At 34.8% G+C, this 16,802-nt stretch overlaps 1 protein-coding gene across 1 annotated transcript in view; it reads left to right on the top strand.

The window, feature by feature from the left end:
* kcnh5a (potassium voltage-gated channel, subfamily H (eag-related), member 5a) overlaps positions 1-16,802 on the top strand; it is a 98,240-nt gene that overhangs the window by 1,011 nt on the left and 80,427 nt on the right. Inside the window, exons 2-4 of the mRNA XM_058754954.1 lie at positions 9,770-9,893; positions 12,356-12,462; positions 15,665-15,793. Coding sequence (XP_058610937.1) covers positions 9,770-9,893; positions 12,356-12,462; positions 15,665-15,793 — 360 coding nt within the window. The remainder of the gene's footprint in view (positions 1-9,769; positions 9,894-12,355; positions 12,463-15,664; positions 15,794-16,802) is intronic.

Here is a 16,802-nt window from a genome sequence, read left to right as displayed (position 1 = left end):
CTTTAAACCAAACATTAAATCTGATACTTTAAGTTTATTGTGGTTAAATTGATGTGTGACTGTTATAAATTATTATTTTGTATATATTTTTAATTTATTTATGCTGTGTAATCACTTTTTTTAAAACAATTTATATTATTATTATTATTATTAATAGTAGTAATTGAAATAGTATTAGTATAATTTGTATTATTGTTACTATTATCCGAACAGTCAAAGAGGCTCTAGAATCATCAGTTTATCATGTTAAATTCTTATTTTTGATCCTAGCAAAAGTTAATTTAAAGCTGATGCAGTTTTTCTTGGCTGTTTCGCTGTGGATCTTCTCATGTGTGGAAGGCTTGTCGCCTGTGGCGTGAATTGCAGAGTCATTTTGTGTCACATGCAATTTCCGTGTAAATCTGCCACAGGTTCTGTATGAGTTTGTGTTAAAGGACCTCACCAGCAGAGGTCACACATGATTACTGCAACAAAAGCTGTTAATATCTTTTCACTCGATTTCACATAACACAAACATAAAAGTTAAAGACATAAATTTGGGTGTTTTTGTGTATACATTGAGATCAGACAGTTGTTTCTAATGAACTATGTGTGCGTGTGTTTGAGTGTTTTTTTTTTTTTAATGTGGTACCCTCTCGGCTCATAATACCATGCCCTGACATTTGCCGTGGGCAGCTCTCTGACCTCCGAGGGTCTCTGGATCACCCACACACTCTTTACTAAATCTGACGCAAAGCTTGCATCTTTTGAGAATAAGTCTCCACATTATTTTTTATAAATCCTAATCACAGTCATAGTAGTAATGAGATGCTGCTATGTGTATTCTCTGAGCTCTTCTGTCACTGTGATGATCGTTTAATGTTGAAGCGATGCAGTGAGTGGAAGAATTTCGAATTCTAGTGCAGATAAAGTTGTTCAGCAGATTTCATATTGTTTCTGGACATCCTCCCCTCATCCCATTACTAATTCAAATATGCTGACTGAATCTGAATGGGCTGGATAATTGATTCTTGCGTTTAAATTTACATTTATTTTCTTGTCATAGGCTTTTTAAATAACTAATTTACAAGGAAGTTCATGCATTCTGTATCTGGATGACTGAGCACTTTTACAGCCGTCAGTACAAGGCACAAGTCAAAGACAAAGTCAGGAAGAGTCAGTATAGCGTGTCAAGAATAAAAATGAGACGTTGCATGTAATTAAAAGGCAAGGTTAGTGTCAGGTTAGTGTCTTCTTCCTTACCACAATTTCACCAAGGTACATTTAAAAATGTATCTAAAGCCTGTGCCGATATGCTGCCAATGAGCTGCCAGCTCTAACGGAGGCTGCATGCTGACGGTGATACAAATTTAAATTTGGGAGTGAAGAATAGAGAACGTATTGATGATGAACATGCCAAAATTCTCCTTGTGGAACGTTTTAGAATTGAAGAGCTGATAATTATTTACAATCTGATTATGCAGCTATAATAAGCCAATAGTGTGCAGATGGTAAATAAAGGATGTGAGCACTGTGCGATTTATGGGATAAACTGGAGAGAGTTTGGCAGGATCTCAGTTGGATTCTTTGAGGTCTTTTATGTTGTCTTTATGAAGTTAGTAGGATAGTAAGGTATCAAAAGAATATTTTCAGAAAGATGGTTTGGTTTGACTACAAAAAAAGAACAGGATAAAAAAAACCCCCAAAACACCAGCACGCTTTGAATCACGAAAGTTGAACGGGGTGTAATAAGCCAAGCTATCAAAACTTTGAATTGTTATCAATTATGTAATAGCCCAAAATTATCAAATCTCTGAGCATAATTCTGGCAAGATTTTAAATTGTTCAAGCAATTTGTTTTTCGCATACCTCTTATATCGTCATACGCAGCATGTCCACCTCAAAATAATGAAGCCTTTCACGAGTGCAGCTGTCGAAATGATGTAGGTGTTTCTGAGGCTTTGTGTCTCTGTCCCTCATTTACAACCCAGCACCTCCCTGTAGGTCTTCTCCTTTGTTTGCGGACAGTAGAGTTTGTTTGAGTTTTTCCAGCCCACTTAGGGGAATCGAGACACACAGCTGGGGGGTAAACAAAGTCAACTTTCATAAAGCTTTTTACCTTTACACATCATTGTTAGAACAGCAAAAGCAGTGCATATTTCCCTCCAATTTTCTTATGTAAGTAGAGAAACAATTGTGCTGAGTTTTAATGTGCTGGAGAAGCTTTTTGTAGTCAGCTTGATGTTTGGCTAATCAATGACAGCAGGGTTCTCACTGACTGGGAAATTAAACGATTTCTAAAAGCTATTTTTTATATTGAGGACAGCTAATACTGTACCAGCATTTAAGGCTGACAGTTCTGAGGATAAAATTGCATATATATTGATTAGTTATGTGATAGTATGTTTCAGCATTCACTTATTATGTTTTAAATTACTTTCATTTATTATATATTTTATTTATTATTTTATGTGCTAAGCATTTTCTCCCACTTTTGTGTTCATTCATTCTCTCTGTTTTTCCTACCTCCTTAGAACTGTTCATTTGCGTATGGGGCTTATGCAATGTACCATGGCTCGTCTGAGCATGGCTGCCCCCGGCCATCCTCAGCGTGCTCTTTTGTAACGCTTGTCACATTGTAAGGTGTACAAGCACGCTACACATACTCTCAAAGAGAAAAAAAGACACAAGCACAGCAAAGGGATGATAAAGTATAGTTAAAAGAAGTATAAAATAAATGAGACAGAGAACACACATATACTTTAGCAATAAACCATGAAAGGGAAGCTAGAAGAATCGATAAAGTAGAGTCTGTGTGGTAAAATTTAACTTTTGAGAGAATCACATATCACAATAGTACAAAAATACCATTAAGGAGATCATAAGACTACTGCCAGAGAGAAAAAAAAAAAAGAACAGAAAAGCATGTGAGGAGATAAGAATGCAGATTAGAAAGCCACAGATGTAATGGAAGTACTATCTTATGTTAACCACAGTTACCAGAACAGAGAGTTGGTTGTGTTTTTTGTTCAATACCAAAGGGAACAAGTATCTGATTTGTATCTAAACTGAAAATAGTCTGTTTTTCTAACATGCTTAGGATCCATAACGGCCAACAGAAAATCGTTTTCACAAAGATTACAGGCACTAACAATGGTGTACTCTGTGTAAATATAGGTTTATCTTAATAGGATCTGTTTCTTCTTCCAATTTCCCTGTAGTCACCCTGTCACCGAGAAGCAGGTGCACCAACATACTTCCACGTAGACAGTGCAAGAACACATACAATGCTATAGCATCACATACACAGACAAAGAATTGAATGCATTATGTTAATGGTTCCAAAAATAGAATGTTTGTGCTTGTTCAATGTCATTACTTCTCACTGCAGTGACCGCCAGAAGTAACATGCAGATGAGTGCAGGAAAGACTCTTTGCCTTAATGGCACCAGACCTATAGGAGCGTTTACTTGGGGATTCATTTGTTACAGACTCCAGTTGCACCATCATTTTCTTTACTAGCCTAGAAGATTGGTAGAACTTCTCTGACAGCCTCCTCAGAAAGTTCAGGCTTCTCTGGTCTTTCTGCTACAGCATCTCTGTGTTGTCAGTCCAGTCCAGTTTGCTGTTTGATGGATTTCCATGTATTTGTGGGTTTGTACCATCTCTGTGTTTCCATCCTGGATAGCTGTATGAAAATGTTTCGATTTCACTCATCTTTACTGCTGATGGAGACGAATTAGCATATAACTAAAAGTAAAAAAGTTTAAAAAAAGTAAAAAAACAAAATGCCATTCCAAACTTTCTTCTGGAGAACACAAAATGAGATTTGTAGAAGCTGTTTAGAATATACCCAGTAAATTATATGGGGACTAGATCTACTGAGATCCAAAAAGGCCAAAAAGCAGCATAAAATATTATAAAATGCTCCATATGACTCATAAACTCATTTGTGGTGCACGTCCAATTCAAATATGTCACACTAACCTTTTAAAAGTTAGGGAAAATATATATCCTGACTAGGCTATTTAACATTTAAGCTCAGTAAGATTTTTTAAAGGTCTTTGTTTCTCACCAAGATTGCAATTATTTGGTCAAAAATACTGTTAAAACTGTAATATTGTGAAATATAATTGCAATTTAAAATAACAGTTTTCAATGTGAATATATTTTAAAATGGTATTTATCTCTGTAAAGACAAAGCTGAATTTTCATCTGCCATTATTCCAGATTTCAGTGTCACATGATCCTTCAGAAATTATTCTAATATGCTGATTTGCTGCTGAAGGAACATTTACTATTATTATCTGTGCTGAAAATAGTTGTGCTGCTTTCTGTGGAAACTAACTTTTTTTCAGAAATTGAAATCTTTTGGACCCCAAAACCCCAAACCTTGGAACATATATGTTCTCAGGCTCAAAAACCGCCACATATTGATAAAGCAGTGAATGATTCATGAGATTGGGGTTTCCCACCTGAATAGCCTGGGGCATGATCCTAAGTCAGCAAGGCAAGATGTTTTCACAGCATTTAATCATAATAAAATGAGCCATTTTGAATCTGAAGCAAACCTTTGGCAGTTTGGACAAATGTGTTTTATTAAAGGTGACATATTATCCCTCAGGAAATCTCAAAGTTTGTCTGCCCCTGTCTGAACCTTCTCTATTGGAATTTCTAAAGTGTGCGCTTGAGATTGAATCGACAACTATCCTCAAAGCCGTTTACTTAAGGCAGGACCTTCGGCTGGAGATTGGCAGTGGTTATTTCCTAATGCACACGCCATGGACATCTCTCCTCTTGCTGGAAGTAATGGAGTCAAATGCTGACACACACAAAGTGTCACGCTGTAATTGAATAGAGAATTATAGAGAGATAAAGAAAGACAGCGAGAGGCGATGGAGCCAGAGAAAAGGTCACAAATTGTCTGACAGCAGAGACTCTTCCGCACAGGGTTTAATAATCAGAGCAATTTATAAATCTACTTCCCTCTTTTGTCAAACCTGAAAGTTTTGAATCTGAATCATGGCCTGTCTCTCTGCGTTGCAAATGCCAAGGAATTACATTTTTTCCAGCCTTCTAAGAAATGTGAATGACTTTGAATACATGTAAAAACACATGCGAGACCAATAATACTCCCCCTGAATGTCGCTACTAGCCTGAGAGAGTCGTCAGAACAAACAGATTTATATTGAACAATGTTGCTGACTTGCAAGCTCCCATAATGCATTGCAGCATGAATAAATTGTGCGGATAGTGTATTGTTTTGGGTTTTGCTGACTTTATGCTATTGCTGTTAGTTATTCATTGTGCGATGATCATCTTTTCCCACACTGAGGTTTATTGATTGTCGACATTATTTTAGTCTTGCCTAGTCAGATGTTTGGCGTGAGGCATAAGATCAGGACTTGGTCCTAGTTGCAACTTTTTGTGACCAAGAACTTAAAACTTAAACAGTATAAGACCGCCTGACTGATATTCAAAGAAACCAACCACAGCGTGTGTTAATGTGGCGTTTAAGAGCATGTTTAATGAAATATATATCAGAAAAAGAAGTTGGCAACCAGTCAGATTAGATCTTGCTACTGCCAGTAACATTTGTGTGTTGAGTTTTTTATATTTCTAATTGAAACTATTTCATACGATATTAATAACTCTTTGCCTTGCCAGATGTTCTCTTTCTCACAGTAATTTACATCAATTATGTGTATGAAGAAAATTCTGACAATTAAATAGTATTAATAAATTGTTAAACAAGAAGTCTGTAGTTGATTTGACAAATTTTTTGGTAACACTTTACAATAAGGTTTCATTTGTTAACACTAGTTACACATTAGTTAACATAGGGAGGCATTTATTAATATTTGTTGATGTTAATTTGAACATTATACATGATCAAAATCAAGATGTACTGTATGTTAATATTTTTAATACACCTGAGCTAAGACGAACTAACATTGCACAGTTTTATTAACTATTAACAAAGATTAATAAATACTCTTACAAATGTATTGCTCTTTGTTAGTTATTGTTAGTTTATGCATTAACTAATGTTAAATAATTGGACCTTATAAAGTTACTAATTGTTTATTGGCTGAACATTTTGCATTTAGTGAACACTTAACACTTTTTTTAAAGTCACGCAGTGCAAACTGAACTGAAAAATCTCAATGCATCTTTCCCAATTTCCCAATTTCTTTTCATATTGCATTTTATTATGTTGCATTGACATGTTTTACAACATGCAAAAGAAGATGTAGCTATTTCATGGGTTTGTGTGAGTGGGCAAGTAAAGGGGGAAGAAAACAATGTATATATGTAAAGGTGTCCATGTGAGTGCTTATGTGAGATGTTTTCCAGTAAACACGCTGCTGTGGAATTGTGGAGAGCAGCCTAGCACCTGTCTGTTGGCCTCCCACGTGGGGTTGGCACGCACAACACTAAGTCTTTCATCGCTGTCAATATGCCTCTTATTCACCATTTAGACGATAAGCTTTCGGCAGCATCCCATAATACACATAAAGTGCTGACGGACTGCCTTAGGCTTCACGTGGATCTGGAAGTGTGATCTATGTGTATGTTAACTTGAGCTTAACCACTTGAGCTATTTAAAGTCTGTATCAGCTGACATGAGCTGCTCTTAAAAACAACAAGAGTAATTCAAGAGAGACACACAGGTAAATCTGAGTGTTAATTTGCCTCAAGTGAGATTATAAAGATTAAAGTCTTTCTAGTCTCAATATTCCATTGATTTTACTTGCCGCCAGACAAAACAGCTGTGTCCTCTCATGGCCTGTGAAATGGATGCTCTTTTTGCCTTGAGGTGGATCTGTGTTGTCTGTGTATTGCTTTACTTTATAAAGCAGGCTTTGAATTCTGAAAGGTGTAGTTAACAAAAGATATTTTGAAACATGTTTCAACAATTTCTGTTCATATAAATTTTAATTCTAAATAAATATTTGATCTCATTATTACAGCTAGTGTTCTTATTGTTAACTGAAATAAAAACAGTACTGGGAAAAACAGAAACTGCATTAAAATTAATTTTAATGTCCCAAACTGTAAAAACAATACAATAAAAAGGCCACAAATGAATGTTTAGTTTTTGATATGTATTATTAGTAGTAACAGATTGATGGACATGATGATGGGGGGAAAAAATCATGAGATGGGAGCAAAAATTTTATTTTTATGTTTTTGTGAAAGAGTGTTATAGATGCTATTATAGCTTTTATTAATATTTTGAGTTTTCGATTTTCAATTTAATTTAGTTTGTTTTATTAATATATTGTGTGTTTTTGTTTAACAAAATATTTTTTATGAGTTTTTGCTTACATTTTTTTTTAGATATGTCCATATAGATTTTAACTTTTATTTCAGCTTAAGTTTGAGTTATTTCAGTACATCAAATTAAACATCTTTTATTTTTATATGTATGTATATATTACATTTTATTTCAGTTAACTTTTCTTGTTTAAAAAAAATAAATAAATAAATAAAAAAATGTATTTAGATTTTGTTTCATTTTTATCAACTATAATAGCCCTGCTACGAGCAAACAGTTTTTTTAGAGAAAATCATGGAAATACTATTTTTCCCCCCATCACCACGTCCCCTTAGAGGCTCCATTAAAACTAATGAATACTAAAGTAAATAAAACAATTAGAAATATAACTAAATTTGAAAAAAAATTCAATAGAAACAAGTAATTAAAAACATCTAAACTATAATGACTTTCATTACAACACTTAGACTTTCCTGTATTGTGGTTATGCTGTGGATGTGACTGTAGCCTGAACTCCTTTTCCATATTAGTTATTAATACTTGACTTCTTAGCAGAGACATTATTAGTCTGAACGTGCTGTCTTGGCTAAGAATGTGATATATCATCAGTGACAGAGCATTATATGATCATCATATCACCGAGCCCCGATCTGCAAACAGGATCTAGGTCTTTTGCATCCTCAGGGAGCACTTCCTCGCAATTGGCCCCTGATCTGAGGGCAGGGGCCATGGCATGGAGACCACTGTAATGAGTCTCAACTCTCCTTCCTCAAGGGGACAGCACTTCACTTTATCCTTTCCGCTTCTCCTTTCAGCCGGTCCTGCGGAGGCAAACTGAAAGAGGAGGAGGAGGAGAGATAATGGAGACTATTCAATGAAGGAGAGAAGTGGCCACCTTTTTAATGGCTGTGTCAAATGCCACGTTCTCTCTCTCTCTTTTTCTTTTCCTCAGGGGGGACTGCATGTGTCCAGAAAGAACTGTAGCTCTGCCGCATTATAAAAGCCTTGTGTGTGTGTGTGTGTGTGAGCAAAGATGATTCTGTTTGTGGGTGTGTAAGGATTTGTATTGTCACAGACATTTCTGTAACAATTTGTGCCTTGATTTCTTTCCGGTGCTGTAATGTTCTCTTTGCCTTGCTATTTTTATACCTGCGTCGAGAGGCTGAAGTCAGCTGGCTTTAGCCTCACTAAAACACTAATGAAGACTGGAGAGGATGAGTCTTTTTAATGGCAGGAACAATGTTAAGGTCTTTAACCCACCTGCTATGGCTAGACCACTGTGTATCAATTACATTGATGTCAAGACTGCATTGCAATTCAATTTGTCAAATGGAAGCATGAACTGATTAAGGCAGTTTCCACAAATGGAGTACAAATTAGGGCTTGATTTAAGTCTCTTTTTTTTTTCTTTCTTTTCAACAAATTGCCACTGAAAAGGAAGTGTTTAACCTTTAGACTAAATGTTATATGTGCTGTTTTATTTTATAGTTATATAATTATTTACTTCATTATTTTATTATTTTATTTTGCACTCACACAGCTACAAAAACTAATGCAGTTTATTTGTTAAATAGTTAGTTTGCAAATTTAGCCACCACATGCTGCTTTGTAGTTAGTATATTTAGTATATATTTGATAAATTAAATAAGATGTATATATACACTGCTGTTCGAAAGTTTTTTTTTTTAATGCTTTCTTTTATTCCACAAAGATGCATTGAATTGAAAGTGACAATAACTGCAAAAACTTTTATAATTTTACAAAAGATTTTTATTTCAAATAAATGTTCTTTTGATCTGTCTATTCTTTAAAGAATCCTGAAAAAAAAGTATTGAGGTTTAACCTAACAAAAATATTAAGCAGCACAATGTTTGCAACATAAAATAATGCTAGCGAATCGTCATATTAGAATGATTTCTGAAGGATCATGTGACATTGAAGACTGAAGTAATGGTGCTGAAAATTCAGCTTTGCATCACAAGAATAAATTTCATTTTAAAATATACTGAAATAGAAAACAGTTCTACACAATGTTTTCACAATGTTTCTCGATTTACTGTATTTTTGATCAAATAAATGCAGCCACGATGAGCAGAGACTTCTTTTAAACAAACTTACCAAACCTAAACTTCTGAAGAATAGTGTGTATATATAAACAACAGAGCGGAATGTCTTGACTTAGAAAATATTTTAATGTTGCTTGCAAAAATTTTGAATAGCATCAATGGAGAAAAAGCTCTACAGGGTCATGCTACTAGCATGTGATTGTCTCTCTTTCTTCCCTACAGCGGTTCTGTTTGTTCTCATAAATTATGCTTCTGAGATCTTAGGCTTTCAAGAAAACATCTACATGTTAAACCAAAGAAAGTGCTTTAATTCCATTCATTCCATACTATTTGGTTAAACTGATGTGCCAGACAATAATACGAGCACTAAATATGCATATACATATACTGTACTAGTTATTTATGTACATTTATAAATGCGTTCTCTTATTTTTGATGGCAGAGACAAGTTTCTTGTTGGGGAACGCTCAAATCGTGGAGTGGCCTATAGTTTACAGTAATGACGGATTCTGCAAGCTGTCTGGATACCACAGGGCAGAGGTCATGCAGAAGAGCAGCACCTGCAGGTGAGTGGCTCTCCCACCTGTCTATTTTTACCCTGTCCTCATTCAGTAGTCAAGGACAGGCAGTGATGTGATTTAAATTTATATTCACAACTTTTCTGGCTAAGGCATGCAGGATCCAAAAATGCATTAGTGTGCATCATAACTAAATTATGTGTTTTCACGGAATTACATTATTTTGGATCCGAAAACGAAGCCTCACAAACATTTCCAGAGGGATTATGCTCAGATAGCAGAAGCTGAATCTATTAAACTGATGCAATGCAGAATATGAAGTAGAGGAAGGACAGAGATTGATCATTTAGTATTGTTTTCTATCTTTCTCCTGCTAGTTTCGCTTATCAGTCAAGTGAGGATGCTTCGCTAATGATTTGGTGAAGTGTTAGGGACAGAAGTGTCATTTTTCTCACTCTGCTTGAGTTAGCAATCATGCTAAAGCACACTTCTCACATCAGTTCAGCTGTGTTGAGCCATAGTAGAATCTGCATGCGCTATTTAGCCACTCAGAGAGCGCATTTCTCCTGAGCCATCACTGAACACCTTGTTAGCTCTAAATGCGCTCAGTAAGGTGCCAATCATCGGAGTAGAAATAGAAATACCAACTGCAGCGATTTGGCTCTGCCTACATGCAGTGATATGGATCTGCCTACAGACTGTGATATGACTCCAGATTGACTCAGGATTCAAGGGGAATTTTAGAGGTAGAATTGGCACAAGCCTTTGTCAGCTAAAGCAATAAGGGTGAGGATTTGATACTAAAAATCTCTGAGTAGCTTAGGGCCACAAAACTCAAATGCACCATAATTAGGCTACCTCTGTATTTTTAGTTTTATGGAAGCTGAAATGATAATAAGATGCAAAACAAGTAAACTGGGGGATTTAGCACAATGCTAAAGAGGTTTCAAAGTCACCCAGTCCTGATTGTAGTAATTTGCTAAAATCGCTACATTATGAGACTCGCGTGTAGAGAATTGTCCTCCGGTGTCCACTTAAAGAAATGGACAATAGATGAGAAAGATAGAGAAAGGAAAAGGTTTGAGTGCTCAGTAACTTAAACTACTTTGATTATAACATGATTGGAAAAGATGGAAATAAAGAGCTAAATTAAAAAAAATAAAAAAATAAATGGTAACACTTTAGTATAGGGACCAGTTCCTACTATTAACTAGTTGCTTATTAGCATGCATAATACTAGCATATTGGCTCTTTACTAGTATTTATAAAGCATGCATGACCATATTCTACATTTCTAGTCCTACCCAATACCTAAACTTAACAACTGCCTTACTAACTATTAATAATCAGCAAATTAGTAGTTTATCAAAGCAAAAGTTGTAATTAATTGTTAGTTAATAGTGAGAACCGGACCTTAAAATAAAGCGTGACCAGAAAAATAAAAAAGTAATTTACCACATTCACATTGTAATATTGTCATGAAATTGAAAAATGGGAAATATTAATATACCCATTATATATGCAATATATTAATATCCAATATATATGAATATACTGCATAAAAAGATCCACCACACTCATCCTATGTCTTACCTCTTCCTTGTGTCAATTCCAAAATCTATAGCTTAGTCATTGTGTATTGAACATTTTTGTCTTTGATTTTTAAATCTAATTTATATTTTATAAAATGTTAAAGAATTTTATGAATGTCTTGTTTGTTATCATTATTAAATTGTATTATCCAAAAGTCTGAAACCAATTCGGCATGTTTTGAATTTGATGCACATTTTCAGTCCAAATTTTATAATCAGCTAAACAAGTGAAAAGCTGAATTAGAAAATGAACATGAATTTTAGATTTTACTGTATTTCTCCCTTTAATGACATTATCGCTCAAGCAGCATGAACTAAGGACTGTACAGAGGCGTTCACATGATCATTGTCACAAATCTACTTAATGAGTGACTTATAATATTTTGATATAGAGCAGAATTATAATATTTTACATTAACTGTTTTCTCTAAAGTCAGATTTTCAATGTGGTCTTAGACTTTTGAATCCCAGTGTTGCTACCTTATTTGCAAACATTTACGAGAACTTCAGTCACTAAAAACACAAGAATATCTTGTGTTTTGCTGCTCTCCTAAACTGTTTCAAATTTAATGTTTCCTTCCTTTTACATAACCTTAAGGGCAGAGCATGTCGGAACTGTGGTTCAGTGTCTACTGTTTGTCCAGCCTCCACATGTTAAATAGAGCGGCTGCAGTAACTGACAGCCTGTGTCATCAGCCACTCCCCCTTGTGCACACTCTGTGAATTAACTGACAGTGAAAGACAAGGTAGAGTTTGCTGGGCGGATGTGTGTGCCACACAGGTGTGCACTCTCCTCTAACTCTCTTTTTCTGCTCTCTTTGTCTTGCTCATTTTCATCACCTGTTTCTCCCTTTCCCACCCACTTCTCTCACTCTCACAACCTTTTTTCATCCATTGTCTCTCTATCCCCCCCGGCAGTTTCATGTACGGCGAGCTGACAGACAAGAAGACAATAGACAAAGTCAGACAGACCTTTGATAACTATGAGTCCAATTGCTTTGAAGTGCTGCTCTATAAGAAGAACAGTGAGTATTCCCAGCTACGATTGTTTAGCAGTGCCTGCTGCATCAAGCAGAAAAGTGAAAGTACAGATGCAATTGTGTCCATGTAGGAAAATTAATTCCTGAAATGAATGGAAATTTTTCATTTTTCTTATATGTGACCCTGTCGTAACCAGTCGTAAGCTGAATAAATAAGCTTTCCATTGATATATGCTTTGTTAGGATTGGACAATATTTGGCCGAGATACCACTATTTGAAAATCTGGAATTTGAGGGTGCAAAAAAATCAAAATACTGAGAAAATCGCTTTTAAATTTGTCCAAATTAAGTTCTTGGCAAGGCATATTACTAATCATAAATTACGTTTTGATATATTTACAGTAGGAAATGTACAAAATATCTTCATGGAACATGATCTTTACTTAATGTCCTAATGATTTTTGGCATAAAAGAAAAATCAATAATTTTGACTCATACAATGTATTTTTGGCTATTGCTATAAATATAATCATAATGCTACACTGTGTTAAGTTAATCAAAATATAGGTGATAAAAAAATATTAAGACCCCATTTTATTGGTATTCAAATAATACAGGCTTATTTTGAACTTTCTTCTTTTAAATACAGGCACTGTATCAAGCAGCACAAAACCTGCTCATTGAAAAGTGCGCCTGGATGTTACATTAAAAATTCACTAATCCACTTCATTTGCAAACACAGCGTGAACGTCAATGCAGCCAGCAGAAAGTGTCCGGTTTTATGGCTCAGTTTTTAGCTCCTGTCCCAGATCGCAAATGAAAAATCTTGCTGATTGGCAAGGCCAGACACATCTGAAGTCGAAACAAATCCTAACAAGCTAAGGGGAGGCAAAAGAGCCACTATGTTTCTCTAAAAACTTTCTCCCCTCTTTTGTGAAAAAAGTGTCTTACTTGAAATAGGTTTGAGCATTTAAGTCATTTATTCTTCTCAGGTTGGTTGTTACATTGTGTTATATTATATATTATTTATATTTATATTATTTTTAGCTTGGTTGCCCTGTGGTTCACTTTCTGTTGTCTGTTTTTGACATAAAGCTTGGGTGCACACTGTACGATTTTGGCCTAAATCCTAAAAGATTCCTCTGATATGCTGAAATTTGTACTCTTTGATCGCTAATTTGACATGTTCAGTGACCAGGGCTGCTGGCCAAATGGGTGCCCTAAGCAGAATTATATTGTTGTGCCCCCTCCCCCAAATATTATGTATGTAAAAAAAAACACACCTACTATAGGGGTCAAAATAGAACTTTAATAAATTATAAAAGTAAATAAATAAATAAATTGTAATTCAATTGTATTATTTACAAATTACAATTGTTGCTTTAGACAGTTACCTATGGCTATTATTTTATTAATACAGTTGTCTGATTGATTTTATATTCTCAAGCATTCAGAAATCACGCAAAAGAAAACTAAGCAGTTTTACTACGATAAAACCGTGGTTGATTTTTGTAAGGGTTGTAAGAGATTATTGAGGCTGTAGCATTTCTTGTCGCAAAACGCTGGCCAAAAATGAAAGATTAAGTGGATATTTGAATTAAATGTTTGGTCAGTATTAAAGGACTCGATCGTCCTGTAAGTGTAACAGCATTTTGGCTCCCTTTGCAGACATTTGTAATAATATGTAATGCACATAAATAGTTTATTTTGTATTACGTTATGTATTTTAACAGTGTTATTCAATGAAACCACACTGTAAAAAAAAAAAAGTTGAGCCAACTTAAAATTTTAAGGCAACCATCTTCAGCAGATTTTTGAGTTTTCTCAACTTGTCGTTTTAAGTTTATACAACAAATCTTCCACAAAAATAAGTTGAGCAAACTCAAAAATCTGTTGAAGCTGGTAAAAATATATATTTTTAAGTTCGCTCAACTTTTTATTTTTTTTTACAGTGCATATAATAATTAATTAACCAATCATTATTGCTTCATTGTTTTATATAATGCATTTTAAGTAATAATAAAAGCTGTTGTTGGCTTAGGTCTGATTTTATAACCACAAAAAATATTATTTTAATACCTCTTTGTAAATTATTTTTTTGAAGTAACAAAACCATGGTTAATTTGTGGATACCATCCATGGCTACAAGAACCATGATTTTTGGTTTTATTCGTAGTAAAACCATGGCTAATTTTCATAAGGGAGCATGGAAAGTCAGAGGGAATGTTAGATGCGTTGTTGGTGGTGAAATTATTTCTGACTTTAAAACACGTTATTAACGTCAACAGCCAAAAAAGTTTCACAGGATTATGACTGTACCAATACAAGCCATTATCAAAATTAATGCCGAAGATTGTTTTTCTTTGCTAGTCACTATTTCAATTCTGCATTTATAATAAATGCAGCTCACCGTCACCGAACACATCGCAGATTGAAGATGGAAAATTCCAACAGATCTTCTTATGTATGTCTTGACTGTTTATACAGTCTGACGTTAATGACAACTAAGATCCCACAGTGTGACAATAAGCTGTAACAAGTTAAAAACAGTTATTTTAAAAGGTATGAAAAACCTGTGTTCTGTTCCATTCAGTTGCACTCGGTTTAGCTGTTGAGTCGTGTCTGTGCGTGCTCTTCTTATCTCCTTACTCTCCTTATCAGAATTCTGTTACCAGTCATGTAATTTATGATCATGACTGACTCATGCCCATCCCTAAAAATTTACCAACTTTGTTGAGTTATTAGATCATTTACACCTCGAGACATCTTGCATTTTGGACACAATTGCATCCTGTCCGCTCTTGAATTTTTCTAATGCAGCTACTATAAAGATAAATCTCCTCATGTAGCCTCTATAAGATAAAGCTGTCCTGTTAAGCTCAGATGTAATGACCCATTAGGCACACGGGTTACACAGTATATTTCTCATACGGGTGAACCGAGAACCTCGGTCTCAATGATCTTCCTGTCTCCCTCTTTTTTTCTCATTTCCTGTCTTTCTCCTGCAATCTTTATTCGCCACGGTAATCTCATTATCATTTATTCTACTCCTTCCCTTGCTTTAACCTCTCTGTCACTTTCACTTTCCCTCACAATTCTCATCATTTTCATCCATGTCTTTTATCCTCCTGGTCATGACTTCTTTTAAACCCTCAATTCGCTTCTTTTCACGTACCACTTTTCATACTTAACTTTCCTTTCATCCCGCCCTCTCTCCTCTCTCGTTGTGTTCATCTGGTGCTGTCAGGAACCCCTGTGTGGCTCTACATGCAGGTGGCCCCCATCAGGAATGAGAACGATAAGGTGGTCCTGTTCCTCTGCACTTTTAAAGACATCACTGTCTTCAAGCAGCCCATTGAAGATGAGACCACCAGAGGTAAGAACTCTAAATCTTATTTTGAGTGTTGCATTTTTCAGCCTTGTGGTAAAAATTGCATTAACACAGATACACACAAACTTGAATTGACAGTGCATTTTTTTTAATGTGAATATGACTTTCTGGGAAAAAAAAAAAATGATGTAACACATTTGTCAAATGGTTGCATATAGGAAATGCAATCTGGATGAACAGTGAGATTTTGTTAGACCTTGCAACATTTTATTAGATTCATTTTTAAATGTCAACATAATTTTTAATCAATTTTCCTTTTATTTTCTAATAAAATGTTCTTTTCCTGGGAATGTTCTATACCTGGAAACTAATATTTTGAGTTTAAGGTGTCTGAGTAAATTAAGTATATTTTTATAAATCTGCTAGCAGATTACTTAATTACTTACTAAAATAATTTATTCATTTGTTTGTTTTATTCTTTAAGGTATATGCCTAACAAAATTTTGTAAAAGTCATTAACAACTTATTTAAAATAATGAAAGTAGTATTCAGATATTCAGATATTTTTACTGGGAAAAAAATTACTGGTTAATCTTACATTTTCCAGTAAAAATGTTCCTAAAAACAAAATCAGTGTACCTATATTTTTGGTGGTTTTTGCCTTTATTTTGATAGGACAGTTAGTTGACTGAAGCGCCGTGTCGGCAAGCTGACCACGGGGCTGTCGGCGCCAACATATTTTGACTTTTTAAATGGGGTTTACATTTAAAAGTCATAAATGTCTTACACAATATTTCAAGAAAATCTATCTTATTTTAAGGATGTTTAACTTTAGATATTTTTACTGAAGAACCACACAAAAATACTGAATTAAGGTCAGTTGGATGTAGGGTTGCAAAATTCCAGGAATTTTCAATACTGGAAACTTTCCATGGGAATTAATGCAGGAACTGGGAACTTAAATGTAGTTGAGAAAAAATCTTGCAGCATAATCTTATTATAAAACAATCAGATTTAATGCAATTCCAGTTTAATTTCTACCCTACACATTGCT

This window comes from Onychostoma macrolepis, chromosome 20 (assembly GCF_012432095.1).
Source record: "Onychostoma macrolepis isolate SWU-2019 chromosome 20, ASM1243209v1, whole genome shotgun sequence".
In the NCBI taxonomy this organism is placed as follows: domain Eukaryota; kingdom Metazoa; phylum Chordata; class Actinopteri; order Cypriniformes; family Cyprinidae; genus Onychostoma; species Onychostoma macrolepis.
Note: the sequence above shows the minus strand (reverse complement) of the source record. Positions and strands in the feature narration are given on the sequence as shown.